This window comes from Gymnogyps californianus, chromosome 2, assembly GCF_018139145.2.
Source record: "Gymnogyps californianus isolate 813 chromosome 2, ASM1813914v2, whole genome shotgun sequence".
Lineage (NCBI taxonomy): Eukaryota > Metazoa > Chordata > Aves > Accipitriformes > Cathartidae > Gymnogyps > Gymnogyps californianus.
Genome location: NC_059472.1, coordinates 52439696 through 52455232, shown reverse-complemented (window position 1 = coordinate 52455232; position 15537 = coordinate 52439696). Strand labels below are relative to the sequence as shown.

The following is a 15537-nucleotide window of genomic DNA, read 5'->3' as shown; positions in this document are numbered from 1 at the left end:
TGCAATACACAGTTCCAGCCCAGCTTAGTTAATGGAATCGCACTAGCCTGTATGATCACTTTAGTATGCTGTGTTTATGTTATTGATACCAACAGCGCTGGACTGTTAAAGGATGGAAAAGTCTGGCTTTTGTTGGGGTGCTGTTCTGATGTCAGTTTGAAATATGCTGAAAGTAAAAGTTCCGAAAAGCCAAAGTGCTGTTTTATTGAACTGACGATAGAGAGGACTGAGACAAGTGAAACAAGATCCTTATGAAGCACTGGAACATACATGATGCTAGATGCTGAACTGCAATACATCCAGTGACATCAGCGAAGTTTCAGCTCATTACATTACACAGGAAGCTGGAGTACAGTGACAGAAAGCAGGTCATGTCATAAAATGAGTAATCTTGATATGAGACTGTAATCAAGTGAAACTTTTCTATGTACAGTTGCTGTCAAAGGTTTTGTTTTTATTTCTGCCTTTCTCTGTGCTTTGTACCTCTGCAGTCTATCAGTCTTCCCAGTTATGGATCTGGTCCTGCTTCCATTAACATTAAAATAGGGAGGATCAAGCTTTCTGTTATCTGTGTTTAGAAGATGAATATGATGTGCTTTTTGCCCCAAGCTTCTCATGTTTTTTGATATGTGGGGTGTTCAAAGACTTACAGGATTGGAATCTGAATTTTAAACCCTGAGGAGGAGGAACCTTGCATTCAGTGCAGAGGGGCTCAATGAGCCCAATAGTACCAGCTAACAGTAGCAAAATGGTGCTCTAGACACCACAAGTTCCCTCTGTGAAATAATTTCAGTCTCTGAATACCTACTGCAACCCCTTAGAAAACTGCACTTTCCCTCTCCAGCTTTTTCAGCAAGCAGAGCTTCCCCACTAGCAAACTCCTTGAGGTTGTCAACCAAAGAAAACCAGCTTACACATCAGGATCCATAAGCAAACTTGACTATTGAATTATGGACCCTTCACCTTTTCTTTTGTGGTGCAGGAGTTATCAGCCTTCCAAATCCTAGTCACCAATAAATGGGCTGTGCAACTGCCTGTCTCTGTGCCAGCTCCCTTCTTTCCCACCTACACAGGGAGGAGAGCAGCCTGTACCCTCTGGAGTTTCTGTTCTTGGGTTTATGCTTACAAGTCTTTGTCTCATTTTCCCCTAATGTTCCTGTTCCTGAAAAAGGAACCAGATGTTCCTAACTGATCTTATGCCTAAACCCCAAGGAACCCAAATCTATGACATCGCTTTCATCACATGGCAACAAAACGTGACGTCACAGCTGAAAAGTTTAGAAAAAGCATGAGACGACATAATGTGGAAAGTGGGCTGACCTGTGAGAGATGCATTTCTGCCTTAGCCACGACTAGTATATGTGCAGAGGGAATTGAGGAAAAAGCCTTGTCAAATAAACTTTGTATAAATCCTCTTCCTGAGTTGCTCCAATATGGTAGTCCCTCCTTCAAGTACCCTGGGCTTAAGGAAGTCCCTGGAAACTGCTGTTCTTTGAGAGAGAAATACAGTTGACTTACCTTGATATGTCGGTCACCCATCCTCCGTGAAGCCAGGGGAAGTGGCCTGTGCTTTTCTCTGAAAAAATGAAAAATAAAAAAAGGCTCTGCAGAAGGTCATGAGTTGGGAAAAGTAAAATCAGCTGTGGGTTAGGCCTCAGAGGAAATGTAAGTTACTCATAAAAAGCTACGGAGCAAGTTTTGATTAGTTAAGTAATCTGGTACATAGAATTTATTAGAGCTTAAAGCTTGCCTGTGGGACTCCCCTAATAGTACACAAATAGAGTAAAATATCAAAGAAATGCATTTTCTGACAGACACAGAAAGCTACATTAATCCTGGCCTGCTTAACGCACATCAGAAGGAGGGATAAATCCCACCCATTCGTTCCAGCACAGTGGCTCAGTTTTCATGTTTTTACATGTTTGTGTTTCTGACGAATTTCTTGGTAACTTAATCAACACTTCCAACACTCTCAAGCTGTTCCCAAGGAGCACGTAGAGAAAAGAGGAATACTGCTTCCCTAATAGACTCAAAGATATCAAACCGTTCTGCAAAAAGCTCAAATATAAAATAGTAAAGGCCTGTTTTCTCTCATCAACTTGAGGCCCTTTTTCTTAAACTTGTCCACAAGGGGAAATTCACCAGCATTTTTCTGTTGTTATAGATGTACCACTAGCTTTAGCAGTATAGCACCCCTTCTTTTCTGTGGAAATAGTATTCTCCAGACCCTCCCAAAATAAGAAAAAATGTATCTCTCATTATGGAAAGAAAGTGTTCACATGGTAACCATTTGTGGTAATGGTTACAAAGCAGGACCAGTACTCCTACCAGGTTTTCACAATGCTATTTTATTTCTGTATCATCTTCCTTCTGCTGGAGCATTTACTGTCTCCTGTTGCCCCTGTAGGGAGACTGAATGCTAAGAAAGAGCTGGTGTGGCGTGATGCCTGACAGCGGAGATGCTAACAACATTTGACTTCCGAAGACCACCTTAGTCTTGTTAGCACAATCAGAAAATAGTCCTGTCTCTCAGGAAAGCCACAGGTTTTCCAGTGAAGCAGAACCTACTTCTCTTCCATATGCTAAAATCCCAAAGTGATTGTATCACTAAGCTGATGCTTTAACCACCGTGAAGGCTGTCCTGGCAGAATAGGCAGATAGGCGCCCATATATCATCTGCTTACATAAATAATTTGTTCTTTAGAAAATGGAGGAGGGAAAATGGGGAGATAAAACCAGCAATGTGTTCTTTGACGTTGTTTTAAAACTCTTAAAATCTTCTTTTGCAGGTATTCAGGAGGGGACTCAATGTACCAAATGTAAAAATAACTGGGCACTGAAGTTTTCCATCATCTTATTATATATTTTATGTGCCCTGTTAACAATCACAGTAGCCATTCTGGGATACAAAGGTATGTATGGATCAAGCCCAACATTTCATTTTCAGCCAAGCATCGAAGTGCATTTCCACATATTAGCTAGACAGACAATTTATCATATTTCACCTTAAATATCAATACCTTGGCAATGTTGGCTTTCTGTACACACATAACAACAAACTGCAACCTTAGATTTTCACTTTCAAACAATTATGAAGTTTTGAAACTAGATTAGACATTTGAAAGAAAAGAAAAAAGTGAGAACAAGGGTATCATTCTCCCACCAAGAAGGAGTACTAACTGGAAGACTCAAAGCTCTGTAACACGCTATACCTTGATTTCACTGAGCTCTTTTACATATATCACACCTTTCCAGAATAAATGTCCTTCTTAATGGGAGAGCCAGGAATAGTCTTACTAATATAATATTTATCACAGGAACAAAGTGTAGGGTCAATATTACTTTGAAATATCTGGAAGAAAGGTTGAATCAGGAGGTGCCAGTGTATTGAGTTATCTACAATTATTTTGATGAACAAAGATGCTTAGACGCTTTTGACAGTAATTTGAAAGATTCTGGTAGTTGGGCAACCCAGTAATGGAGAAGATTTCATTTGTGCAAGTCATCGGTAGGGCATATTGGAAAGCACAGCTTAAAATTCCCATATGTCCTCAGCACTAATTAACTGTAGCCACTTAGGCATTCTTAAGAATGTTTTGATGTAAATGTCTGCTTGTTGTGCAGACACAACTATAGTAAGTTAAATAATAAGATGTGAGTTTCTGGTAGGAAAAAGAAAGTGAATAACATCATTGTGAGTATTATAACAGGACATCGCAGCATGTTGTGGAGAAAACCAAGCTAGCTTTAAAGTAGCTGCTTGAGTATGGCTCTGAGAGTAGCTTCAAAACCCCTCCAAGAAGCTGGGTAAATATTCATGTGATTAACATGCAGTGCATCCTGCGCCACCAACAGCTGCGCTCGTAGCAGAGCTGACATCACCTCTGGTCCTTTGCCAGCGAAAGAAAAGGAAATTGTAGAAATAGAAAGGGATAAATACTTATTTAAGAGGATTTGGTACAGTTTTGAGTGGGAAGAAAATTAAAACTGCTTGGTTTAGATGGAAGATTTAGCCAGGGAGATGAGAGAATGTGAAGGACAGATAGAGACATGTAGGTATTCCTTTTTCATGATAAAGCAGACGGAACGTGGCAAATTAAAATCAAATGTAAAGAAATGCAGAACATATATAATTCATCAGACGTTTTCCTGAAGAATGTGTAACTGGTCTCTGGAAGTCAGATTTTGAGGAAAAAAAAACTTTCCAGGATTCAAAAACTTGTTCTTGATCTATAAAGATAAGATTGTTTGGTTATATGGACTAGGGGAAGACAAACTTAGGCCTTTTGCAGATACAAATCTGCAGAGATCTGCTTACAGCAGATGAGGGTGGGATCCTTCTGGGCTATAACACAGCCAGTAAATGCCTGGGATTTAGCAGAATTTTCCTCAAGAGAGTTTTATACAAGGCTGTCAGTTCTGGGGCTCACCAGAAGACACGGACCTCGGACCTCTTGGCATCAGAAACAGCGTATCAAGTTGGAGGGACCATTGCTCTATATCTTGCTTTGGCAAACGTATGTTCGTGTTTGTGTAGGAAGCAATAGCAATAAGGAAACTGTCCAAAAGATCTCTTTGGGAGAGGGAGTTTCTCTTCCTCGTTTCAATCCGCAGTTTTCAAGCTTCTTTCTCCAAGGGGGCCTCTAGCACCATCTTTTCTCCAGACTTTGCTCTCAAGATGAGGCCCCATCTTTGCTACACTCATTTCTAAACCTCCTTCTTGTACAGAGTAGTCATTGGTGCCTGATCGGGGACTAGTCTTTCTGTCATAGCAGTACCAAGCCACATCTCTCCAAGGCAAGGATAAAAGAATTTCCTCTCCCACAAAAAAATGGGAAAAAGATTATAGGAAGGTGGATAATGCACATCTTGCTCACAGATCTTAAGACATCTTGGTGACTGCTGCTCCATCGCTCACCGATTTGGTGACTGCTCCACCTGAATTCCAAGGGAAAGAGGCATACGCTGGAGAAAAGTCCTGTTTAGTCCAAGGTATCCCTTCTGTAACACCAAGCAGCAAATGGTCATACGTCAGGCATTAATTTCACCCTTTGTACCTGCAGCTTAAGAGCTTCGTCTCCACAGTGCCTAAGTGCTAATTTGCAGGGAAAACATGAGTTAGACAAAACCCCAGCTGACGGTACATATTCAAAGGAATTATTGCAATATTTTTGATCGTTGGGAAGGAATTAGGCCTTAAAGGAAGAACAAAACTCAAAATAAAATTTTATAGAGCTCTTGGAACTCTCCTCTCTGCATCAGAGTTTGGCTTGTCTTTTTTATTGCAATCTTACACTGAAAGAAGGAATTCTGCTGGCATCAGGGATTCTTTCAGTCTCTTAGCTAAGTTTCCATTAAATTTGCCTCCCACACTTATGTTTATGAAGCCCAAAACTACTTTTAAAACTTTCATTTCCTACGTGGTATTTAGATATCCTTTGTGATTTAAAACGTTAAAACTACTAATCAGTGGATTAAATATGGCAGGCAAAAAAATAATTCAATGGGAGGCAAAGTCAACATAGAACAAACTTCCAAACTGGTGGTAAAAATTACATAGTAGGTTGGAGAAACCTGAAACCAAAACATGAATTAAACGTCAAGGTCATGAAGGAATAACAAGCTGAGTTTACTATTAGTTTGCTTTGAGAAGACATATCAAATTATTGTTAAAAACATTAATAAAGCAATCTGTAATTTTTTACGCATACTTTCTTAAATTCAATGCAAAATCCAAAGTTATAATTTTTCTGGCACCAGCCAGTGTCAGATTAGCCTGTTGAAGGTGAATGATCTTCCTGTGACTCACTCCAGTGAGGGAAGCTAGCATGCTCTCAGCTTGAATTTTTGGTAGTTCTCATTCTCTGGTCAGTCCTTGTTTTTAAGTTTCTTGACTAATGCCCACCGTGACTTTCATCTACCTCTTTGAGTTTGCCTGCCATTACCTAGGGCCAACACATCCTGGTGAGATGGCACATTTTGTCCCTGCTTCTGAAATAGTGGCTCAGATGCAGACAATACTCACTGTTCCAGTCAGCAACTACTTGAAATTTTGGCTTCTTTTGGAGAGTCTTTACCAAATTTTCCACAGTGAACTTGTCAGAAAGTGAGATGACCATGTAGAGAGATCTGACCAAGCTGAGAATTAAGGTGAATCTATCCAAAAGCAAGCTTAAGGTATAGACAGACTTGGCATTTTTGAGAGCAGCAGACTGTTGGGAGCAGCAGAGTGGCCTTCATAAGGGATATTACGGCTTGTCTGCCTGTTTTGCCTTTGTCTTTTTCTGGAGAAGATGGGAAGTGGCTGTTCAAGCCCAGGGCACTCCCCAGAGGTTGACTTCCACTCCTGAGAGTGCTCCACATGCTCACCTACCACTGAAGGCTCCATCCAGAGATGGTGGTGAGAGCTACTGCCAGGGAAGGAAAGGCATTCCCAATAATAGGACATCCATCCATATGACCCCTTTTCACCGCAAGAGCAACAAAACCTACTTTGGCCACGACTCTCTACTCATTCTCCCCAGAGTTCATCCTCTCTACTTGCAGGGCAGTAGCAAGAAAGTAAATAAGCTGCAACTTGTTTGGGGAAGGAGTTTGGGCAGGAGATCAAGTCCCCCAGGCCCATGATTTGTTTCACCATGGAGGCTAAGATCCTGCCCCTGTATAAAGCAAATATATGCGTTGGTTTGTCTATGGGATGACAAAATTCAGCTTAGCCTGCATCACTGGCTAACCTTGAGCTAACCCTGCAGTTCATGTTTGCAGAGACCTCTACTGTTTCTGCTGCTGGAGCTGGGTGGTTTGAACTTGGCTCGGGCCTCTCTCCTCTACACTTCACAGGACAGGACTGACTTGCCCTCTGAGGGGAAACAGAATTAAAATAAAGGAAGCGGTTTGCCTGATATAGCTAATTCTGCACTTTGCATCAGTTAATCTGGATAAGTCATCGCCAGTTTAGTGTCAAGTAGACAAAAATCAATACCTTGTGTATTTGAAAGCAGCCTTCTCTTTCCAACCTCTCTAAACCAGCATCTTCCAGCTAAGTGTTCTGTCAGCCCTCCCGATCCAGGGCTGCTGTCTGACATCCAGTTACATGCTAGAATTAAAAGTTATTACTTTCTGTAGGAGACAAGCTGCGGGGGACTGAAAGACCTTTTAACAGTGCTCATTAGTGATCTTTCAGACACAGTCCAGGCACGGTCTTCCCCACATATCATGGCCAATTGTCAGTAACACCAGTAAGGCTTCTGATTTAAGTCCTGCTTCAACAAATTTTTGGGATGTTCCACACAAAGAATGTCCATAGCTACAGACTAGCTTCGGTCTTTTTAGTGTGGGGTGGGTTTTATTTTTACTTTCGGCAATGAAAATACCATATGCTGTTGTGTTTTTAATTCCATCTAATCTCATCTAACTGCCAGTACAGGCTACTACATATTGATAGGATTTCTACTATTTTCATTTGCTTTGGACTCTTCAGGGGTATATTTTAACCCAAGTTTCCAGTGTTAGATTTCATTCAACCATGAAAACATTCTTGTTGTTATAGGACAGTATAAAATCTCAGTATTACAAACTTCAGATCTGAAGTACAAACTGGCATTCATTTGAACAGCAAAAAGAAGAAACTACATTTTCCTTTCATTATTGATAATATATATTCATTTGCCAACTCCAAGTGTATTGCATAACTGGAGAAAACAGGTGAATATTACACTAAATCTGAATTAACAAGACCCATAAGGTGATGTGACATTATTAGTCAAGGCACAGGTACAGCAGGAACACTTGGAGTAGGCCTGCTTTTTAAATCCAGATGCTTTCATGAGGTCCTCTCTAAGTGCCCAGAGTGAGCCATGTCCTTCACAGTGACTCTCCATAAACAAAGCAGAACACCACAGACTGAACAAGGAGCTGCCTAGAGCTAGCCAGAAGGAAAAGCCAAGTATGGTCCCCACGCTCACTGCATGTGATGCATAGGTGTATACATGCATGAGTGGAGTGTCAGAAGTAACTGAAGGACCCTTGCTGATCTGGGCTGCAGCCTGGAAGACAGTTGGGCCGGACAAACAGAGAATCAACTCTAGCTTCATTTAGGAAAAATGGCATACTGCATTTTGACAAGTAACTTTAATCGGTAGAAGAATCAGTGAAAAATTAGTGCTGTATTGGGGTAAAAATGCTTTCTAAAGCAGAAGGTATTGAGCAATGGTCCCCCTGAAAAAGCAAAGCCATTATTGTAGCCTGAATGTGGTGTTCAGCAAGCGGTCTGCCATCATCTCAAATACAGAAAGCCACACTGACTCTATCTTTGCACACACAGTAGAGTCTCTGTTTTACTGACTTGTCAGCAGTATAGAAAGGAGCAGGCAGGCAATTCAGCAAAGGGTGTCTGGTCTCTCTGAAAACCTTGAGACTTTTTCTCTGTTGTAACTTCATTCACCTCAGTGCAGTTGCACCAGAGATAATCTTGGTCTGCTTTTTCTCCTGTTGGTTTTGGGGAAGCAATAAAAGCCTGCCGCGTAACTGTGGTACCCAGAGTCAGAAAAACAAGGGCAAAAGTTAATAAAGAAGGAGCACTTGGTGGACTACACTTTAAAGGTCTGGGATTCTTGTGGTTGCTCATGAGCAGCAAAAGATCCCCTAAATTTCCACTTCTAGTAAAAAACCAAATCTTTACATAGCAACAACTTCTATGAGGCTATTTCCTAGCTGCAGATTATCTCACAGACAGAAAGAGTTAGTGGTACCTCCTACCCCACACAGGTTTACAGAATTGGCTTCACTATCTCAAGACATGGGAAGCACCTTGTTTCTTCTGTTTGAAAGAGGGAGCTGGCACAATAACTCATGTAGCCTCTCCCAGGGTTGGTTCAGATCCATTCTGCTCCCAGTGTAGCAAAAGCGCTAAATAATCTCGTGATGAGAAGAAAATTCTGCCCCTGGTTGTGGCTTGAATGCAGAAGCCTATTAGACAAGGTTTGGTGTGGAAGCTGAAGGCTGCCTCTAACCTTGCAAGCATTTCACATTTTTGCCACTGGAAGCCACCTTGGGCTCTTTATTTGTTGCTCTGCTTTTTCCGTTTCCATATCAATCCCATCAAATAATCAGATTGTCTCAGTGACAAGAAACTGACTCAGACATTACAAAATAAAGAGCATGTCAGCCATAAATCTGCACTTGCTGAATGACCATCCTTTCAATCATAATGAGGCAGAATGTTTTCAAGATCGTTTTGAGTGATCTGTACCATTATCTAGATATTTAAAAGTTGATCCCCAAAACATTTAGTAATCGCATCTTCAAACTGCTATCTATCTCAGTCCAAAGTTTGCTATCCAGGTGGCAATTTTTAATGATTAAAAGGCACAGGGAAAAAAAAAATGTTCTTTTTAAGGAGAAATGGCTCATAGCAAAATAAAAGGAAGTCTTCTCTCATGTGTCTGAGCCTTTAGCAATCAGTCTGCCTTTGCCGCACAGCACTATGCTTGGAGCATGGAAATACTGTTAAAAGAAAAAGACTCGGTTTATGAGGAAAACCCACGAAGAGGGATTTCCTCATTCAGGAGAGAGATTGCTCATGAGCACAGAAATGTTTGGGGACTGTTGGCAGACTGAAGAACTGGAAGAATGCTGGGTCCCACCAGCAGATAGGAGCTCATCCTTCCAACATTTCACAGAGCAACAGCAGAATGTAGTGGCAAGCAAGGCAATTTTAAGGTGGTTTCTTTTTTTGTTTGATGGTAGTGGTGTTTTTTTGGTTTGCTTTGTTGTTTACTAGACTTTTTTCATAATTTCACTTTTCTTCTTTCCATAACATACTGTTCTCTTCCCCCTAGTTGTAGAAAAAATGGACAATGTCACAGGTGGCCTGGAAACATCCCACAGAAGATATACAGAAAAGCTTACAGAGGTGGAGAGTGATCTGAAGAAATTAGGTAATCTACACGCAAGGAAAGCGCCTTTGTATTATGGCTTTGGGGTGTTCTCCTGGCAGATAGTGGCAGGAAATTTGTCTGAAAAATCTCTGGCTGTGACAAGATACAGCACTTGTATTCCAATTTCTCAAGTACTTGGGAAAGCACTTAAAAAGGTTAAGATCAGCTCTACTTAGGACAGCATTTTAAGCATATGTCAATATTTACAGTTTGCACTGAAGTCACTCTGAAATCATTTATACGAAAATAAACAGACACTTAAAGGTTGTCCTCAGGAGGGAGTCTTCTCTGAAGGTGGAGATGTAAAACATAGCAGAAGCTGTTCCACAGCACAAGAGATTCTACATAAAATGAAAATCTGTCACCCAGTCATCTTGATGCTGTTTTAGCAATTAAGGTTCAAAACTGAAGGCCATTTTAAGGGGCGCACAAATAATCAACTGTTCAAAACTCTTATGTCTGAGGCAAGTTGTTTACTTCCATAAAATGTTTCTTTATCATCTCAGGGAATACAGGACACAAGGTTGCTATGAGTTCAGGTCTCCCAAGTGCTATCACAGTTCTCAATTTGCAGGAAGATGGAAAAAGATAATGGATAAGGATTCTACTCACTGAGTGTACATTTCTACCTTTCTTCCTCATCTGGAAAGGAAGCAGAGCTGTTTATTATCAATTTATATATACATAGACTTATAGTTTGCATAATTAGTTTTTATATAAATATTAATATACACATACATGCATGTGCTTCTTGAAATAAATTTTGTTTAGCTTCATAAACCATATATTGACACACGTATTTCTAGGAAAAATTACTTGCTTGCAGCTTGATCATAAATTTTTACAACTTCTTCCCCTCAAAAAATAGCTGGAATCTGAAGTATTTGCACACTGCATTTAGTTCAAAAAGACATGGGGTAATTCAGTGGCATGTACTTTTACTGATACATATACAGAAGTAAATCTTACACCTTAAAGCACATGCAACCTTTGGGTTATATTTGAGTTATTATATTATGCCAATTAAGTTTTCACAACTTGGAGCACCTTTGATTCATTCACGCATTTTTACACGCTGCTGGATGGATGGCCAGTGAGATGCTCAGGACCACCAGTTCCCATTTAAGTGGACTTGCCATGGAGGAAGTTAAAAAAGTTATGGGGCAATGTGTGTGGGAGGCACAAAGGTAGGAGAACTGCTGTAGGGCCAGAAGGATAACAGCATGTGGTGAATGAAAGACAGGCCTTCAGGGATTAGCTGTATGTGGACCTGGCAGTTGTCAGAGCTGTGTGAAGAACACAGTATAATTTGAGCTATAACTGAGAGGTAAACATAGGGTCAGAGCTGAAAAGATCCTGGAGTGAGACAAGTGGCAGGGAGAGAAAGTGTGCTCAGGAAGATGTCCATCCATGAAAGACTCTGTAAACACTTCAGACGGAAGTCTCACAAGCCACCATTTGATGTTCGCCATCATGACTCATTCAGACACACCAGAAGAAAGCTCCATACACAGCTGTATTCACTGTAGTTTATGAAAACCATTCTGCTCTCTCTTGGAGTCATCTGAAATGATGGACTTCAGACTGCGTAATTCATAAATATAGCTACACTTAGATGAGCACAAAAATATATGGACTGCGTGTAGGAGAGAGAAGTGATTGAGGTCAAGAAATGGAATCTTCCCTGAAAGTGAGTGTTGACTGCTTATTTCCTTGGTTTCCATGTCCTGGCTGATGAGCTGTGCAGCCTCAAAAGCTTAATCATACTCAGACAAGCTTCCAGAAGTATTCTGTAGGGCAGTGTAAGCAAGAGCAGAGATGTTCCTCAAAGATTAAAGGTTTTGCCTTCCTTAAACTCAGAACATGAGGAAACAATAACAGCAAAATAAACGTCATTAAAAGCAATAGTAATATATTAGAGAGAAAAACAGAAATACATCATATCCTGTCATATCTGGAGTAGCCTGCTGGCAAAGCTTTTGTCTCTAATCCAGATTGTTTTAAAAGAGGTATTAGAACTTTTTTTAAAACTAAACACAAGATTTTAAAAAATGGAACTATAGGTACTAAATCACAGTGAAGATATCCCACCTGCCAGGAAAAGGAAGAAGAAATTATGAACAGCTAAAATTTACTTCTGAGCTTTCAGCAAAATCCAGCTGTAACTTCAAAACATACACTTACTGATACCTCTTTAATATTTTGAATTCTGTTTACCATTCAGTTTTCATTCAGAATACAGCACTACTTGACTGCATATACTCATCAGTTTCTAACGATAGTTTTTCCTGTATATGACGATAGAATCACCATTTTGTTCTCAGCAAGACACAAGGTCTTCATTGATTCCTCTTTGATTTTTTCTCTGTCTAGTGGCAGAACTTTGCTTAGTGGTTTCTCTTTGCTGGAAAAGATAGCATAGAAGTTCTATTGACAGAACATTTTGACAACCTGACTGTACTTAAAATACACTGTGCTTTTTTGTACTGTGTTGTAAAAAGCTCATCCTAAAGCCTTTCAATTTTTTTCCTGTACAACAGATGACCAAGCTGGACAAAAAGCCATGAATACTAACACTGAACTGTCTAGCTTCAGATCTGACATTCTGGCTCTTCGTCAGCAGCTTCATGACATTGCAGAGAAAACTACCAGAAACAAAGATACACTGGAGAAGCTGCAAGAGTCTGGAAATGTATTAGATGATAGACAGAGCCAAATGAGAAGTGCCTTAGATAGTAACTCTTTCATGATCATCAGTGTCAATAAGACTCTTCAGGCATATACTGGCTATATCAACAATCTTCAACAAGACACAAGTAATATCCAAACAAACTTGCAAAACCAAGTGCATTCTCATAATGTGGTCATCATGAACCTGAACAACTTAAACCTGACACAAATACAGCAAAGAAATCTTATCAGTGTCCTGCAGAAGTCAATGGAAGATACAAGCTTGGCTATTCTAAGAATCAAGAATGACTTTCAAAATCTGCAGCAAGTTGTCCTTCAAGCCCGGAAGGACACTGACTGGCTTAAAGAGAAAGTACAAAATTTACAGTCTTTGGCTGCCAACAACTCAGCATTGGCAAAAGCTAACAACGATACACTTGAAGACATGAACAATCAGCTGAGCTCCTTCAGTGGGCAAATGGAGAACATCACCACAATTGCCCAAGCCAACGAACAAAATCTAAAGGATCTCCAGGAACAGCACAAAGAATATGAAAACAGAACTTCTGCCAAATTCAACCAGCTAGAAGAGAGGTTCCAGGTCTTTGAAACTGATATAGTCAATATCATTAGCAACATCAGCTACACTGCTCATCATCTACGGACACTGACTAGCAATCTCAATGAGGTCAGGACAACTTGTACAGACACCTTAAGTAAACATTCAGATGAGTTGATTTTTATGAACAGCACACTAGCCAATATTCGCTTAGACTCTGCATCTCTCAAGATGCAACAGGATTTGATGAGGTCAAGGTTAGATGTTGAAGTTGCCAATTTGTCGGTAATCATGGAAGAAATGAAGCTGGTAGATTCCAAACATGGCCAGCTCATCAAGAACTTCACTATCCTACAAGGTATGCAGCTTCCCTAATGATGCCTATAATGGTCTATGCCAAATTTCTGCTTGCATTAATTCTTTAGTTCTGTGGAAGTTAGTGCATGCTGGTACAGAGTTCTGGGGCATTCCATTATCTAAACCTAAACTTTGGAAATGTAAATGTAGTTTGAATTTTCCTTACTGATTTTCCTATGCATTCTTTACATAGCTAGAATGGGCATGTTATGAAAGAACGTTCTGACTTAGCAAAGTTTTATTCTGACTGACTGACTGACTGACTGGATCTGCTTTTGATTTAGTTTCTAAAATAAGCTAGTGAAGGTGTGGAACCTCAAGAAACCAATCCCTGCTAAGGAGGAAATGGCTAAAAAATATACATTGGACTATTCCCAGAAAGGTCCACCCTTACTGAAAAACAAGTTGCTATTTCACTTTAAGCCAGTTGTTAGTCTGCCAGAAAACATCCTACTTTGCTTAGTTTTCAATCCTGGGATATTTTATTTTCTCCAGAAATAAATAGCATCAAGTTTAGGAGGTTTCCCCCGGCCAAATATTATCCCAAATGAAAAGAACACTCATATTTCCAACCTGATGTGAACCAGTCAGGCCTAAAACTCTAATCACAAATATAAATCCATTGGTCCAAATAAACTAAGGCTGAATTAGAGCCAAATTACATCTCAGTAACCTTAACCTTTCTCATTTCAACCAGGCCTAAATGGATCCAGTTTAGGAATTTATCTCTGGAAGAGTTTAAATGATGTAGATTGGCGGGGGGGGCGGGGGGAGTGCGGCAGAGGGGGGTATTGGCAAGGCATTTGCTCATCCATGATCAGAATCCAAAATTATTTTGTTATTTATTGCTGTCACAATATTGCCATTTCCTATCGTGGATATTGTTCTCTTTCTTGTTATAGCTGGCCCGTTAGCAACTAGTACTTCTGGTCTTTCCCACAGTTGGCCTATTGCTCGCTATCCATCGTTTTGTCTCTTTTTGACAACCCGTTATTGACAGAGCAGCAAACAGGGTCATTGCAGGAGAAAGAGTCCTGTAGTCTCAGAGCAGAGAGATGGGGCTAGAAGGAAGAGGGAGCGTAGCAGAGTGAGGGAAAGGGAGCATCAACACGCAGGACTGCGTGCATCAACAGCATGGAGTGTGACTTGCAAGGGCTGGTGCCTCAGCTGGTCACCTGGGGCATGGTGTCACTGCCCAGGTCACAGGACAAGGTGCATCAGATTATTTTCTTCTGTGTCCTGTATTTCATGGAGGCTGAGGAGAGAGCAATGCTATGTAGCACCTGAGAAGCAGACGTACTTTTACAAGCACCGCTCGAAGTAGCTGTTAGCCTGTTTTTCACAGTGCTGAATACCCAGTGTTGCTAGTCTGAGATACATTAAACAAGGACCCCACGTGGGCTTTTTGTTTTGTTTTCTGTCTGTATCCCCACTTTACATGCTTACATTGTTTCAGGCCCTCCTGGTCCAAGGGGACCTAAAGGTGACAGAGGCCCTCAAGGTCCTCTTGGCCCCGCTGGCCTAAAAGGACAAAAAGGAGAGAAAGGAGAGCCCGGACCACCAGGACCTGCAGGTGAGAAGGGCCCACCTGGGCCAACTGGGCCACCAGGAGAAAAAGGAGGGAAAGGTTCAAGAGGATCGCCTGGCTCCAAAGGTCAGAGAGGTTCTCCTGGCAAGACGGGTCTGCCTGGACCAAGCGGAGACCCAGGGCCACCAGGTCCACAAGGCAAAGATGGTCCACCTGGGCCACAAGGCCCACCAGGATTTCAAGGCCTGCAAGGAACTGTGGGAGAGCCAGGGGTACCAGGACCTCGAGGACTACCTGGGCTACCTGGAGTCCCTGGGCTGCCTGGTCCAAAGGGCCCACCTGGCCCACCAGGGCCGCCAGGTCCAGGGATGCCAATGGCACTACAAAGTGAACCTACGTCAGTGCCCGAGGCTAATGGTAAGTGATCAACACACCGCGTGCATCTTTTACTGAGATACAAATATATGTAGCGGAGGTAGCTCACC

At 41.2% G+C, this 15537-nt stretch overlaps 1 protein-coding gene across 1 annotated transcript in view; it reads left to right on the top strand.

Moving 5' to 3' along the window:
* The window catches only part of COLEC12 (collectin subfamily member 12), a 99812-nt gene that overhangs the window by 79709 nt on the left and 4566 nt on the right, over positions 1 to 15537 (top strand). Inside the window, exons 3-6 of the mRNA XM_050891839.1 lie at positions 2790 to 2912; positions 9840 to 9938; positions 12479 to 13525; positions 14981 to 15469. Coding sequence (XP_050747796.1) covers positions 2790 to 2912; positions 9840 to 9938; positions 12479 to 13525; positions 14981 to 15469 — 1758 coding nt within the window. The remainder of the gene's footprint in view (positions 1 to 2789; positions 2913 to 9839; positions 9939 to 12478; positions 13526 to 14980; positions 15470 to 15537) is intronic.